Here is a 13,915-nt window from a genome sequence, read left to right on the forward strand (position 1 = left end):
TGACTGTAAATAAAAATCATTTACTTTTAAGTCTCTTGTCCTTCGTGTGAATGAATCTATCTATCGCGTCATGGAATTTTTTTTTTTTTACCACATCTGTTGTTAGATTATAATTGTATTAAACAGGTTTTGTTACAGAGCAAATGTTTGTTATGACAATTTGTTACAGCTTATGAGTCATACCTGTGAACCAGATTCTGTCTGGATCATCAGATACGTTATATACTTCTACAGAAGCACACACATGCAGCAACCCAGCAGCAGACTTTTGGTCTTATACAAAAGATGAGAGCACCTTAGTAGTAAATACAACATTTTGTTGCTCTTGAGACTGTAGCTGCAAGCATTCAAATCAATAATCAAGCAGTACCTTGTCCTTATTGGTTCTCTCATATTCACTATCTGGAACACCTGATAATGGAAATGGTAGTGAAAACTTTGAGTAATGTCCCTTCTTTTAATTAAAAACGAGCCTTTCTTCACAGCAGTGGATCCTTATTGGATTAAAGTGTGTATTTTGGCATCACAGGTTACTACGTGATATGGATCACAAGTCTAATCTTATAAAATTGATTTAAGTTAGGCTACTTTGTGTGCTAGTATTTCATAACCTAATAGCACATCAAAGTGTTTAAAAGTTTATGTAGTTCACTGAAACCTATTGTATTTCCTACACCTCATTCTCAAGAATAGATTCTGAAGATAAACATTGCCCATAAATCTTCTATGTACTTTGATCTGGTTTAAAAGAATACATGTTATAGACAAATCACTTTCATGACAGGTCATACACACTTTAAGCAAGCTTAGGTCACATTTTGTTAATGTATATAGAATAAAAAGTACTTTTGGAGAGAGCGAGGGAAAGTTACCTCATGGAAAATGCAATGAGAACCACTAACCACTTGAAAAAACAGAATATAGTATTTTCTCCTCTCCTTTTTAACTTTAAAGCCAAGACAAGCACTGGTTTTGCTTCTACTCATGTGAAATTTAATATTAATTTTCTTCAGTCTAAAATAGCCTAAATAAATTACTGGCATACGTATAAAAAACTTTGTGTTAGTAAATAGTTCATATACTCATAAAAGTTATTTTCATAAACTGTTTTAAAAAGTTATGTTGATGTGTAAAATGTAAATAAAAACACAATTCAAGCTTGGGATTGATGTATTTAGTGAACACAATCTCACAATATCCTAATTTTGAATTTAATAACAGTAGAAACTGAGACAGATGTATTGAACTCCTCAGTTGCAAGCAAAAGGTTTTTCCATTTCACTTTATTTCAACATATCGCTTGTTCAACAGCTCAAACTTCGCTTTGCAACATATTTATTAAGTCCCCTAATGTTTTAAATGTTTGACAGGTTTGAACTTTAGGTGAGGAAGATCACTTCAGCCACTGGACTACACTGTTTATTCTGCACCATCATCTGGATGGTGGCATCTTTTGCACTATAACCTGTTTATATTGTTCAGCCACGTACCCTTGCTGCTTGCTACAACATTCAGATGCTGATTTTTAAATGGTGAATTAACAAACTAGAGGGTGCTGTTTCACTTTAGAGATATCTTTTCCTAAACTATTTACATTACTCATGACTTTAGAAAATTAAAGTCTCTCCAAGTACCATAACTATGAAATTAAAGGACAGCATCAGAAACCTACCCTATCATCAGGCAGACTTCAGACAAGAGGCAGGTGAGTTGCACATAAAAATATCATTTATTGTTGATTTGTTGACAGCTGAGGGTATATTACCAGAAATGGCATTAAAACTCTCACACAACTGAAGGGTATCCTCGCAGCAAAGTTTATATAATGTGGCTGTTCTCTCAACCAAGAAAAGGAAGCAAGATTATTATATTTGCAGACTAATTTATTTGAAAAATGTCTCATTACTCACAATTTTCTTAGTTTACCAGCATATTAGTAAGTAGATGAATTGTTACAAAGACTTCTGTGAACAGTTGTGTAATATCTGGATCAATCGATGGTAGTTACAGTCTCCGATTTCAATTTGTATCGATCCGTCTGTGTCTCCAGTGAAGAGAAACCTTTCTTGGAGAGATATGTTGACACAAACTTGAGAGGAAAACATCATTTGAGCAGCAGAGTTGTCTTCCAACATACTGCTAGCTCGAATATCACCAGTGGTCATAGTTTCAGAACTATAGTCTTAGTGCAGGGATGCCCGAGTCCAGTCCTCGAGATCTTCTATCTTCCAACTTTTAGATGCAACTCTTCTTGAACACACCTGAATCAAATTAATTTTTTGTGAGCAGACCTCTGCAGACCTGAATGACATGCAGATCAGGGAATTCATCCATTTGTTTCAGGTATGTTGACAAAAGAATACATCTACAAGGATTGCAGGATTTTTTATATTGAGGACTTGGGCACAACTGTCTTAGATGATGCAGATACTGGGATTTCTACAAAGATTTAAAGTTTGATTTATCAAACAACAAGACAGTTTTCCACTCAATCAGTATTCATTGAGCTCGGTCAGAAAGCATATCTTGATCTTTCTAAATATTTATGTGCAGCAAGGCATACTTCATGTATCCTGTGGTGTTGATTTGCTTGTTAGCGACATAATAACATAGAACGGCTTCGGAAGGTTTGAACGTGTTTCTAGTTTTTCTTTTTGTTTTTTTCTCTGCATTATTAAGTTGAACATTTATCAACACAGTAACACACTGCGTCCACTGACAGTGGTGTATGCAAGAGTTTTATTGGTCCCATGGACTGATTTCCACTACATGATATTTTGCTTTTAATATAGTGCCGTAAAAAGACTGAAGATTACTGCCATCCTGTTTGTCCCAACACTTATAAACAGAAATGCTTCTGTACTTTCGTAATTTCTTAATGTAATGGCGTGCGTTTTAATAAATCAGGTTGTATATGATTGCAGATTATGTATTTATAATAGGGGTGGGAAAATCTAATCAAAAAATCGAGTATCAGGCTTTTTGCTCCACAATTTTAAAATTAATTTTTTAACAAAAAAAAAAAATAAAATAAAAAAAAATCGATATATATTTTTCAAATAAATAAAAATAATCCATTATAAAAATGTAGTCATTTTTATTGTATTTATTGATCTTTTTACTTGTCTTCTTGGGCATTACAGCAGCAGAATGATGGTCTGGCAACTGTGTTGTTTTTTTCCCCTCAATTGAAATCATGCAAAATGACTTGCAAAAAAAGTTTTGTACATTTTTTTCTGTTTTTAGTCTACAAAAATCAGCATTATCAAATAACTGAGAATCGCAATTTAAATCGAATTGGCACCCAAATAAATCCAAATCGAATCGAACTAGGACAAAAGCGTATCATCACAGCCCTACTTTACAATAAAGATAAGTAATTAGGTTTTATACTTGTCGCAAATGAAATCAAATCTACAGTGCAAGTTCTTTTTTAATGCTTGAAATGCAAAAATGTCATGAAAAAAGGATGAGGTTACAACTTTTCTATCTGCACTCAAGACAAAAAAACAATTCATCTAAAACATATGTTCAATTCCTAATCATTAGATTCAGCGTCATTCTAAAAGCTTAATTACTTCAAATCATTTAAATTATTCTCTTATCTACCAATGTGCGTTTCTTGGGTTCCTGCAGCTACTGCCCTTTTACCTCTATGGCTCTACGGGTTTGATCTTGATGTGGATGCCATTGAGTGAGCGGAGAACCAATCTAGGAATCATCTTGGGTTTGAAGTCGGGGTCTTCTATCAAATGGTAGCGCTTCAGTGTCAGGGCCGTCACCACCTTCATCTCATTCATTGCAAAATTCTGACCGATGCAGTTTCTAAAAGATGATGACATAATGACAGTGGGATATGTATGGAAGGGACAAGAAGAAAAATAAGCTTTTTTTTTTTTTTTTTTTTTAACATATCAACATTTAACTTCACAGGTATGTGTGCCAATGGGTTGCTCCTGTCTCTACTTTGCTATAATCTCTAATCTAAACCTTACAACTCTTTTTATTGGCACTTGAGCATTCAATGGGTTATTCATAAAGTCAAACAGTGTAAGGTGTGTTCAAACCTTGGCCCAGCCGAGAAAGGCACAAAGGCATGTGGTGACCTCTTTGAAACATTTTCTGGGAGGAAACGAAGTGGGTCAAAGACCTGTCATGAGATAAGAGAATTGCCAGACTGTGTAAATAACACATTTCCTAATTTGCATCTACCAACAGAGAATTGATTTTCTTTAAACTCATTCACAAACATAATTGAGTGAGTGAATAAAACACCTCTTAGCTTCATAAGAAAGGCCAGCTGAGCAACAAGAATACTCTATTTCATGCATTACCTATGTAGCAACATGCAATAGTTTTCCTTATTAACTATTTCTTCTATAATTTAACTTGTACTAGTAAGCAGACAAACTTCTAAGCATCAAGCTTTGTGGTTTAGATACCATCACTATTTCTGATGTACCGTTGATTAAGCAGAACAGTCTGCTCAGAAATCATTTTGACTTACATGAGGATTTTCCCAGACAGATGAATTCCTATGAATCCCAAATACACTTGTTCCGATATGAAATCCTAGAAATCCAGAAAATAAAGTAAGTCATGTTTAGGATTGTGCTGAACAAAATACAATAAACATATAGACACAAATAAATCCTGATCACCCTTGATTGGTTTTCCCTTTTTAAACATAACAAGAAAAATATGGGAACATTTCCATAAATTAATATAGAAGACACAGAACACACTAAATAAATCTATTAGATTAATATTCAAAACCTAATTTGCTTAAGTTTAACCTCAGGTCTCTTTCTCACTAATAGATAATATACTTGATAGTTATATAATTGTGCCAGTTTGCTGAAATGAATGACTTAAAACATTATAGTTTCACGCGTTAATGTTTGTTGCTTTGTGTCACTCTGTCTTTGCAAAATAAAAACCAAGGCCAGAGGTCACAGAGTTAATATTTCATCTTCTACCTGTGACATCCTATGACATTGAGATGGGTAAAGTTGGTCCTTGAGGGCTACAGTTTTGCAGATTTGGCTCTTTCCTGCTGCAACACACCTGAATCACATTAATGGGTCAACATGCTGTTGAGGAGATCCATTTAATTTGAGTCAGATGTGTTGGAGCAGGAAAACATTTACAATCTACAAGATTGTGGCCATCAAGGACCAGAGCTGTCCACAGCTGTTGTAACAGTACAAAATGTAACACTCTGATTTGCTCTTTTGGAATTTCACACAAATCTTACTGACCAGCTGGCAAAGTCCTTCCATCGAAAAACGTTATAGGTTTGGTGATCTTCCTGGCCATTCCTGGTACAGGAGGGTGAAGACGAAGCGATTCCTTTATGCACATTGTGGTGTATGGAATCTTACTCAAGTCCTCCCTTAAAATATGACAGTAAGATAAAGTAACCATCGTGTAACAAAGGCCAGTAGCTTGCCCACAACAGCTGCTGAGGCACAGGATGATGCAGACTTGCTTCTGCATCAAAGTGTTTTCATTGCCTACCACTCCATGGTGTCCTTGCCAGCCAGGGCCTCCATGATCTCATTCCTGCAGATCTTCTGGTGTTCTGGATGACAGGCCAGACAGTAGAGGATAAAAGAGATGCCACTGGCTGTGGTGTCATGCCCCTCAAACATGAAGGTGTCCACCTCTGCTCGGATATCTTCATCTGACAGACCCTGCTGCTGCTCATCCTGATGGTGAAATATATGGCCAACATTTGAAAATTAATGAGAAATAATGGCTTATTTTAAGAACATATATATATATATATATATATATATATATATATATATATATATATATAGATATATATATATATATAGATATAGATATAGATATATATATATATGTGTCATACGGGGCGGCTGTAGCTCAGGAGGAGGAGCAGTCGTCCTTCAATTGAAAAGTTGGGAGGTCGATTCCAGGCTTCCCCTGACTAAATGCCGAAGTGTTCTGGGGCAAGACACTGAACCCCAAGTGGCCCTCCGATGTGCCTATCGGGGTATGAGTGTGCGTGTGAATGGGTGAATGTGGCAAGTAGTGTAAAGTGTTTTGAGTGGTCTGCATGACTAGAAAAGTGCAATATAAGTACAAGTCAATTTACCATACCCCCAAAACTTACAGAAACTACAATAACGGAAGTATTAAATATTGTTGGGGAAAGGTCAAAAAGTCCAAGGATGAGCAGTCTGGATGAAGTGGAAAATAATTAAAGTTTTTTAGGCAGAAAGTAAAAATAAACAGAAATGTATAAAAATTACAATTTGGAGAAACCTTTTAGTGGTCTGATCAGGTGGAACTCTGACTGGGGTTCAGACAAGGAGACAAGAACCTCTTTTAAACCTTAAAAACTTCAATGGCTGTCATAAAATCAGTAAGATGATCTTATCCACGGGGGTACAAGAGACTTTCTGGCACCTTTACTCTAACAGAGGTCCATTTCGAGATGTTTAGCAGGTTGAAATTCCTTCGAATAAACAATCCCAGTCACCATGGTTTATGACTAGTTCCCTGTGACCAGAAGGGCACTACACATGCTTTGCATAGAGAAGGATGAAACAGAGAATTGCAGACAAAGTGTCCTGCTAAAAAGACACTTGGGTCTAACTGACCTCAGCCTCAGAAATGTCACAAGAAGAGGCCTTTTAACATGAGCAGTAAGAATAATGCATGAAGTGTAATATGAGCATAAAAAATAACATGAGATTAATGTAATATATAATAATACATTAAATTAACATAAGTAAGGTGTAAAATTAAATTCCCACTACAATATACAATATGGAAACCAGTGGCTGTTGAATATTGGAGTATTTTGTATTACCAGGTCAAAAAATGTTACAATGCACCAACTAAAATTAAAATCTTTGGAGACTTTATTACACACTTTAGTATTTATGACAGGAACGTAACTCTTAGATTTAAAAAAAAAAAAAAAAAAGTTTTGCCCTGCTGAACTCTCAGAAAGGACTTATTAGATGCTGTTTTCAGGTCAAGTGATTTTTAGGTGAAACTTAATGCTAATTGCAACCAAAAGGCAGATTTATTTTGTGATTCTGTAGTAAATCTGCTTTGATGTGTGGGGTCACTGTCCTGCTGCATCTCCATACTGCAACTGTTCAGTCAGCCCGCAAGCAGTTAGCTTTCAATGTTTTGCAAGATGCTTTGATAAAGCAGCTCAGGGTTTTACTGTTCTGAGAGACCAGAAACTTTAGATAGCAAATGTTTTCGGTTTTCCAGAGAACAAAAAAGGCTGATGACTGCCTTTGTAAGGAGTGAACATTAGTATGCAGAACATGTTACACACACACTTAATTGGCAGACATCTCTTCTTGCTTTGACACTGTGATAAGCGCATGCGCATGATATCTGACATCAGTTTCAAACATTTATTTACAAATTGGGCTGTGCTATTTAAAGTCAGTTTGTACCTTAAATATTTTGACTTCAAACTTTCAACATACTTTTGCAAAGAGAAGGATGTCCAGAAAATCCAAGTATCTCTTTGTTTGTATTCGACCAAGCTCAGTCTCCTGTTTTAGTGCTTCTTTTCTCCTTCTTATCACTTCCTCTTTAAAAGAGAAGATAAAAGGTCAGTCTTTGCATAAAAAGTGCAATTGATAATTCCAGTCTCTTTATTATTGGATAGCTTTTTTCAGATTGATGGTAAATTAAATTAGAGCTTACTTGTATGATCGTGAGCCACCTTGCATGCTTTCCTATGTCTGAAACCATGTGGGCTGAGGTAGAAAATAAGGTCACTGTGGTATGGAAACGTTCTCATTCGAAAGTTAATCAGATTGCTGAGCTCATACACTGCTTTGATGTAAGTGTTTGTTCCCCTAAAATGATAAAAGTAAGCAAGCATTAAAAAAACTACACTTTGATTCATGACTCAGACATATGAACTCATCTTTATTTTTGACTTAATGCCCAAAGCTTGAATTGTGATTGTTTTAAGAAACGTGTCATGAACTCACCCCTCTGTCTGACAGTTGCTGTTGCAGCTGAAGGCGCACTTCATGATGCTGTCTAGTGTCATGAGGCTCACATGCTGAAACAATTCAAAGGGCTCCTTGGTGGTTGCATAACTTTCCCATTTGTCCTGGTCACAGTGAGAGAACAAATGTGACATCAGTGCAGGGTATGGGAAATACTCCTACACATGCACTCCAGTGATATCTGATCTTCACAGTCTCATCTTGATCTCACTGTCATCGCATGAATTTCAGTGACTACTACGTTTTCCTTTACATACCAACATAGTGTTAGCAGACTGTGACATCAGTTGCACGTATGGCTTTAAAACATCATAATGGAAACCTGGAGTCAAGAGTCTTCTGTGGTGGAACCACTTCTGACCGCTTGACACCAATAACCCGTGTCCTGGAGTCAAAAGTAGACATAATGCGAGTGTGAGGGTGAGTGTGTAAAGCAGATCAATATAAGCTTCTGCCATGGATAGAAAAATGTTGCTGGAAGAAGGCAAAGCAGTCTTACCAATCCAAGACTCAATAAACTTGTATGCAAAATCATCTTTTGGCTCTGTTGGGAAAAAGGCAAATAACACTTTGTTACACTGACCTTTGGCTGTTATATTGCACCATATGGTTAGATAAAAAAAAAAAAAAAAAAAAAAAAAGATATAAAACACTAAAGCACTGTTTAAATGGAACAACACTGTAAAGAAAAACCCCACACACCTGTCGATGCCAGAATGGTTTTTACATAATCTGGATGGTGAATATTGAGAAAACAAAAAGAAGGTCCAAACCACAGTGGGAAGGCATAAGGATACTGCTCTGCCCACTCCAGCATCTTTTCAAAGTCGGTCCCATCTTGCTTAAACTACAAGAGAAATGACAACATACAGCTGAAAACACCTTGCAGCACGCATAAGGTCACATTCTGTTTACACACAGCTTGACTCTTAATGTTGACCAAAAATAAAACAAGATTAAGAGCAGCAATGCCATATAAACCAAAAGAAAACACACAAACACACACCATAGCTTTGCTATAAATGTGAATCTATGTATCTATTTATTTTTGAAGGGGAGAGGAAAGCAGGCCAGTTCAGAGTTAATGGCTCCTCAAAATCATGGAAACCCAGTACAAAAGGCTTTTCTCTTGGCGTATTATTATTCTATGAAGGCTGAATAATTAATTATAAAGACTTTATTATCTACAAAGAATCCAAGTATTATCTTGCATCATTGTTGCAGATAATGACCTCTTTTTTTTTTTTTTCTTTTGACGTTGTGCAATTATGAAACCATCAAAGTTGCAGCTGAAACAGGTCTTTCTTGCACACTTCGTTTACCTGGAGAACATGTCCAAACAGCCAATTTCCCGGTGGTCCTGGAAAAGCCTCAGTGTGTCGAAGCACGGCTTTTCTTTCGGCGAGGAAAACAGTTAATTTATAAACGGTGACAATGACACAAAGCACGGCGAACAAGTAATGCATATGAGACCAGGCCAGCTGAAAGCTCCTGAAAGCGCCAGTTAACTCCATACTGACGGTGTCCGTGTCTTCGTGCTGGAAAAGGATAGTTTATGAGCACCGCTTTCCACACATAAACGCGTGTTTGTGAATTATTTTGTGTGTGGTTGCGTGTGTGGTAGGCGGAGTCTGTGTACGAAACGACAACGTGACGTGCTGACGGAAAAATGGGTGTGTAGAGCCACAGAGGCCCAACAACAGAGTAATAAACCAGATTATAGAAGTGAGGTCAATTGTCATGAAGTTGTCAAGATGCCCAACTTAAAACAGATTGATAAAACACTTAAACATTGTTTTATATTTTATGGTTTTAAATTTGACCTTGTTATTGTTTTGTGTTTTTACTGTTTTTTGTTTTAATATGTTAGTTATGTCATGTTTAGCACTTTGTTCAGTTGTGGCTGTCAGAAAGTGCTTTATAGATAAAGTTGGCTTGGCTGGCGTAAAATCATAAAGTGTGAAAAGCATTAAATGTTAAAACAGTTTAAAACAATGTCGGTCTGTTCACCGAGTCAAAAGATTGAATTCATTACTAAAAATGCTCAAAAGTCATGTAAGTTTCAGGGTTACACATGTTCTGTCTCCTAATGTCAACTTTGCTGAAAATATGTTAAATAGGACTCAGTGTCATGAGGTTGTAAGAGCTTCTTTGTACTTCATGCTGTGTGTTGGGATTTGTCTTAATGATGGAGGAAACTCAAGGCAGTCAGATCAGAAATATTTATTTAATTCCAGATGAAAAATACTGCATTACAGACCACCGTTAAAAGGTTAAATAAATTGAAAAAAGGGTGAATAATGAGACAATTGAAAATAAATCAATAGTAATGAATAAAATAATATAATACGTAAATATTAGTATAAAGAAAGATAAGCAATAATTAACTTACTGAAAGTGCTTTACATAAAATATTAAAGGCATTATATTGGGGTGCGTATGAAGCATGAAACATTACATGACAAAATGAAAAAAGAACAAAATTAATAAGAACTGTAATAAACGCAATTAAATGCAAAGTTCAAATAGAATAAAATAGATTAAATGAAAAAAAAATGACAGTGCAGGAATTTAAGTTGTTTTGATAAAATTCAGTGGCAAATAGAAACGATTCTAACCTTGATATGAAACAGGTGAGAGTTTCAGCACACTTGCAGTTTTCTGGAAGTTTGTTCCACATGTGAGGAGCATAAAACTGAACACTATATCTCCATTGTTAGTTCTGATTCTGGGAACAGAAGAACACTTTGCCCTGAATACTCTGATTGGGTCATTGCGAAAACAGAATATGCTAAATGTATTTTGGCCCTAATCAGTGATTTATAACACCAGAATTAAATAATTATTATTAATTTAATTTTGGGATTTACCAGAACACCATTATGTGTCAGAATTACATTACATTCATTTTGAATTTTGCAGTTCTTGTAAAATTTTACATTGAATCTATACTCTCCCTTCAATCATTTAATCTAAAATACTGCATTTCATATAAATTTGTTAATTGTTCATCTGATGCATGAATACTTACTCAATATGTTAAATAAAAAAAAAAAAACAGCTTGCAAATGAGATCTTCCACGCGGTTCAGACTTGTCATCATCAGTGGGAAATACTAAACTCCTTTGAATGGTGCTTTGTATGTTCACAGATCTATTACAAGATCAAGATGATTATAAAACACTGTCAAAGAAAGAGTAAACCCCAGAAAGCATTACATGGGCACCTCAGATTACTTGAGCTATAAGTATTAGTAAGCTTTAGTGCTTTAATGACTCATACGTAACTTTAGTTGTTAATGTAATGAAAACTGTTCCACTTAGCTCTGTTTTGCTTGAACTCATTAATATTTCATCTTCATAGTACTACTGACACAAATCTGTGGTACAGTTTTGAACATGTATTTTTAGAAGTTCAAACCCTTGTTAAGAGTAACTTATATATGCTTAACATACAGCTAAATCAGTTTGTCCCTCAGAACTGTCTGTCTTTTATGTGATGTTTCAGAAATGTGATATAAAAACCAAAGTGCAAAAAAAAAACTTGGCACATCTGTAAGATCACATAGTTTTGCTACTGATGCATATGTAGAATATCAACACCTTTGCTCATGTGCACAGCTCAGTATATGACACACTAGCAGTGTGGGTGAAAGGCACAATAAAGTTTCTGCACTGAGCTGTTCGACCACTTCCGATGTAGTCAGCCTAAAACCTTCTGATTCGAGACATGATCTCTTCACTATGTGTTTTGAGGCGTGCTAATGTGACCACAGAGAAGGGGAGACTTGTTTGTTCAGCATTGTCTTAACCTCTGCAGAAACATGACTTCCCCGATCACAAATCCAAAAGGTTTTATTTTTACTTTCTTGCTGATTCTTTGGAACACAGACATTTTTTCAGGAAATGGTGAGTAGCTGTACCATTAATAGCATTGTATGTCCAAAATCTAAACATTTGTGGCATATATAGTTTTCTATTCGCTTTTAGAGCTGCTAATTATGAATTACAAAAATCTGGCATTTTAACAGATACGCGTGACCTACGTTTCTGGTTGGGATGTCAAGCTGTTCTACCATGTCAACAATACAGCACTCTTTCAGACTCTTTCATGTGGTTTTACAAGAGAAATGAACACAGTAGCACAATCAAGATACTTTCTCAAAATCGTAATGGAATTATACACCGGGATCTCAATGAAAACCGAGAGTTTATCATGCGGCATTACTCCTTGATCATCAATAATTTTACTGAAAGTTATGAGGGCAAATATTGGTGTGAAAGCAGTGATAAAGACAATTCCAGGGGAAAAAAGCCGACAGTCTTCTTCAACGTGAAGAAAGGTATGAATTACTCAGGAAACTAAATAAGATATTATTTTTCATCTTTATTCTGTTCTGTTGATATTTGTATCTATTTTCCAAGCCTGTTCATAAAGTGTGTTACATTCTATTTTTCAGAAACTTTGAATGAAAGACAAGAAACATTTACCATCATTGCAGGCAACAATTTCACACAGGCATGTCCAGGTGAATTTCCGCATGTAAAGTGGACTTTCGAAACAAGTAAAACAATCGCTGCCAGGAAAACTGTAACAACAATCACTAACAAGACTATTCATGTCCAAAAAGTTACAATTGCTGATTCTGGGAAATATACCTGCTGGGCTAACTGTGGTCCTGTTAATCATAAAGTTATTACTATCAACTTATGTGTTATAACAGGTAAGACAATGAAATTCCTTTCGTCATTTTTAATCTTTTTATTTTTTTCTACAAATGAAAAGTGTTTTAATTCAGACTTTTTTTTTGACAGAGCATTACAGTAAGAACTCCTTGGTATCTTGTGACGTAGTGTGCAATGTGGAAGTCAATAATATCAGCAGCCCCAGTCTGGTAGGAACAGCAATCACACCAATCCATAAAGATGCTTCTGATTCTTTCATTTGCAATCCAAGTCTGATATTGGATGGACATACCACCAGCAGCTACAATTTGTCAGCTACAGTCAACAAAACAACAGGTGTGTGTTTCCAGATTTTCTCTTTAAAGAAAAAAATCTGAATGGAAAGAGTATTAACAGGTATGTTTTTGTTTAACAGGCAACCTATTAAATAGTTTTACACAACCTGCATATCAACTGCCAGTTGTTTATGGAGTATCAGCTGTCCTCGTATGTTTTATTTTAATGGCAACTTTGGGTTGTTGCTTGAAAATAAAATCACAAGCAAGTAAGCTCTCCAATCTTGGGTTTACTTTTCTGTTCACTTGTTCAATTGTTTCTGTTTTAAAATCTACGCCCCCCCCCGGCCCTAATTCTTATTCTTTTTCTCTAAATCCCTTTCCATATCATCTCCTGCGTTGGCTTCCAAGACCAAGTAAATAAGCTTAATACTATCTGTACTAAAATTAAATATGTTTGTTATTTAAAAAAATATTCTTTGTATTTGTACTTCATATTGCAGAAGAAAGATGAGTCCGAAGTGGTCTATTCCTCAGTTGTCATCCGGACACCAGCTACAAAAAGAAGTACTCCTCAAAGTGATTGTGTTTACAGTGAAATAAAATTTTTGAGAAATACCTCAATATAGGGTGGTGAGTAAATGCAACCTGTAATTATTATAATTTCTACTCTGACTGAATCCTCAAAAATATTTTAAATTTACATTTAGTTTGGTTTAGTTTTTTAGTTTATTTAAGAAAGACCATGTACATTAGCATTGATCACGGAGGAAACTATTGAGTGTAACAGATTGTAGCTAGCCTATATATATATATATATATATATATATATATATATATATATATATATATATATATATATATATATATATATATATATATATATATATATATATATATATATATATATATATATATATATATATATGTATAT

General features: G+C 35.2%; 1 protein-coding gene across 1 annotated transcript; it reads right to left on the minus strand.

Moving 5' to 3' along the window:
• Positions 1 to 3,653: 3,653 nt before the first annotated feature.
• On the minus strand, positions 3,654 to 9,535 carry cyp4t8 (cytochrome P450, family 4, subfamily T, polypeptide 8; the record flags this gene model as incomplete). Its single annotated transcript, XM_079239996.1, has 12 exons — positions 3,654 to 3,825; positions 4,068 to 4,150; positions 4,508 to 4,572; positions 5,262 to 5,395; positions 5,521 to 5,711; positions 7,485 to 7,591; positions 7,708 to 7,862; positions 8,001 to 8,125; positions 8,279 to 8,406; positions 8,521 to 8,565; positions 8,724 to 8,868; positions 9,344 to 9,535. 12 exons carry the CDS (start codon positions 9,533 to 9,535, stop codon positions 3,654 to 3,656), a joined length of 1,542 nt encoding a protein of 513 aa, XP_079096122.1.
• Positions 9,536 to 13,915: the final 4,380 nt, after the last annotated feature.

The sequence above is a fragment of the Telmatherina bonti genome (genome assembly GCF_933228915.1).
Source record: "Telmatherina bonti genome assembly, chromosome: 5".
Taxonomy (NCBI): Eukaryota; Metazoa; Chordata; class Actinopteri; order Atheriniformes; family Telmatherinidae; genus Telmatherina; species Telmatherina bonti.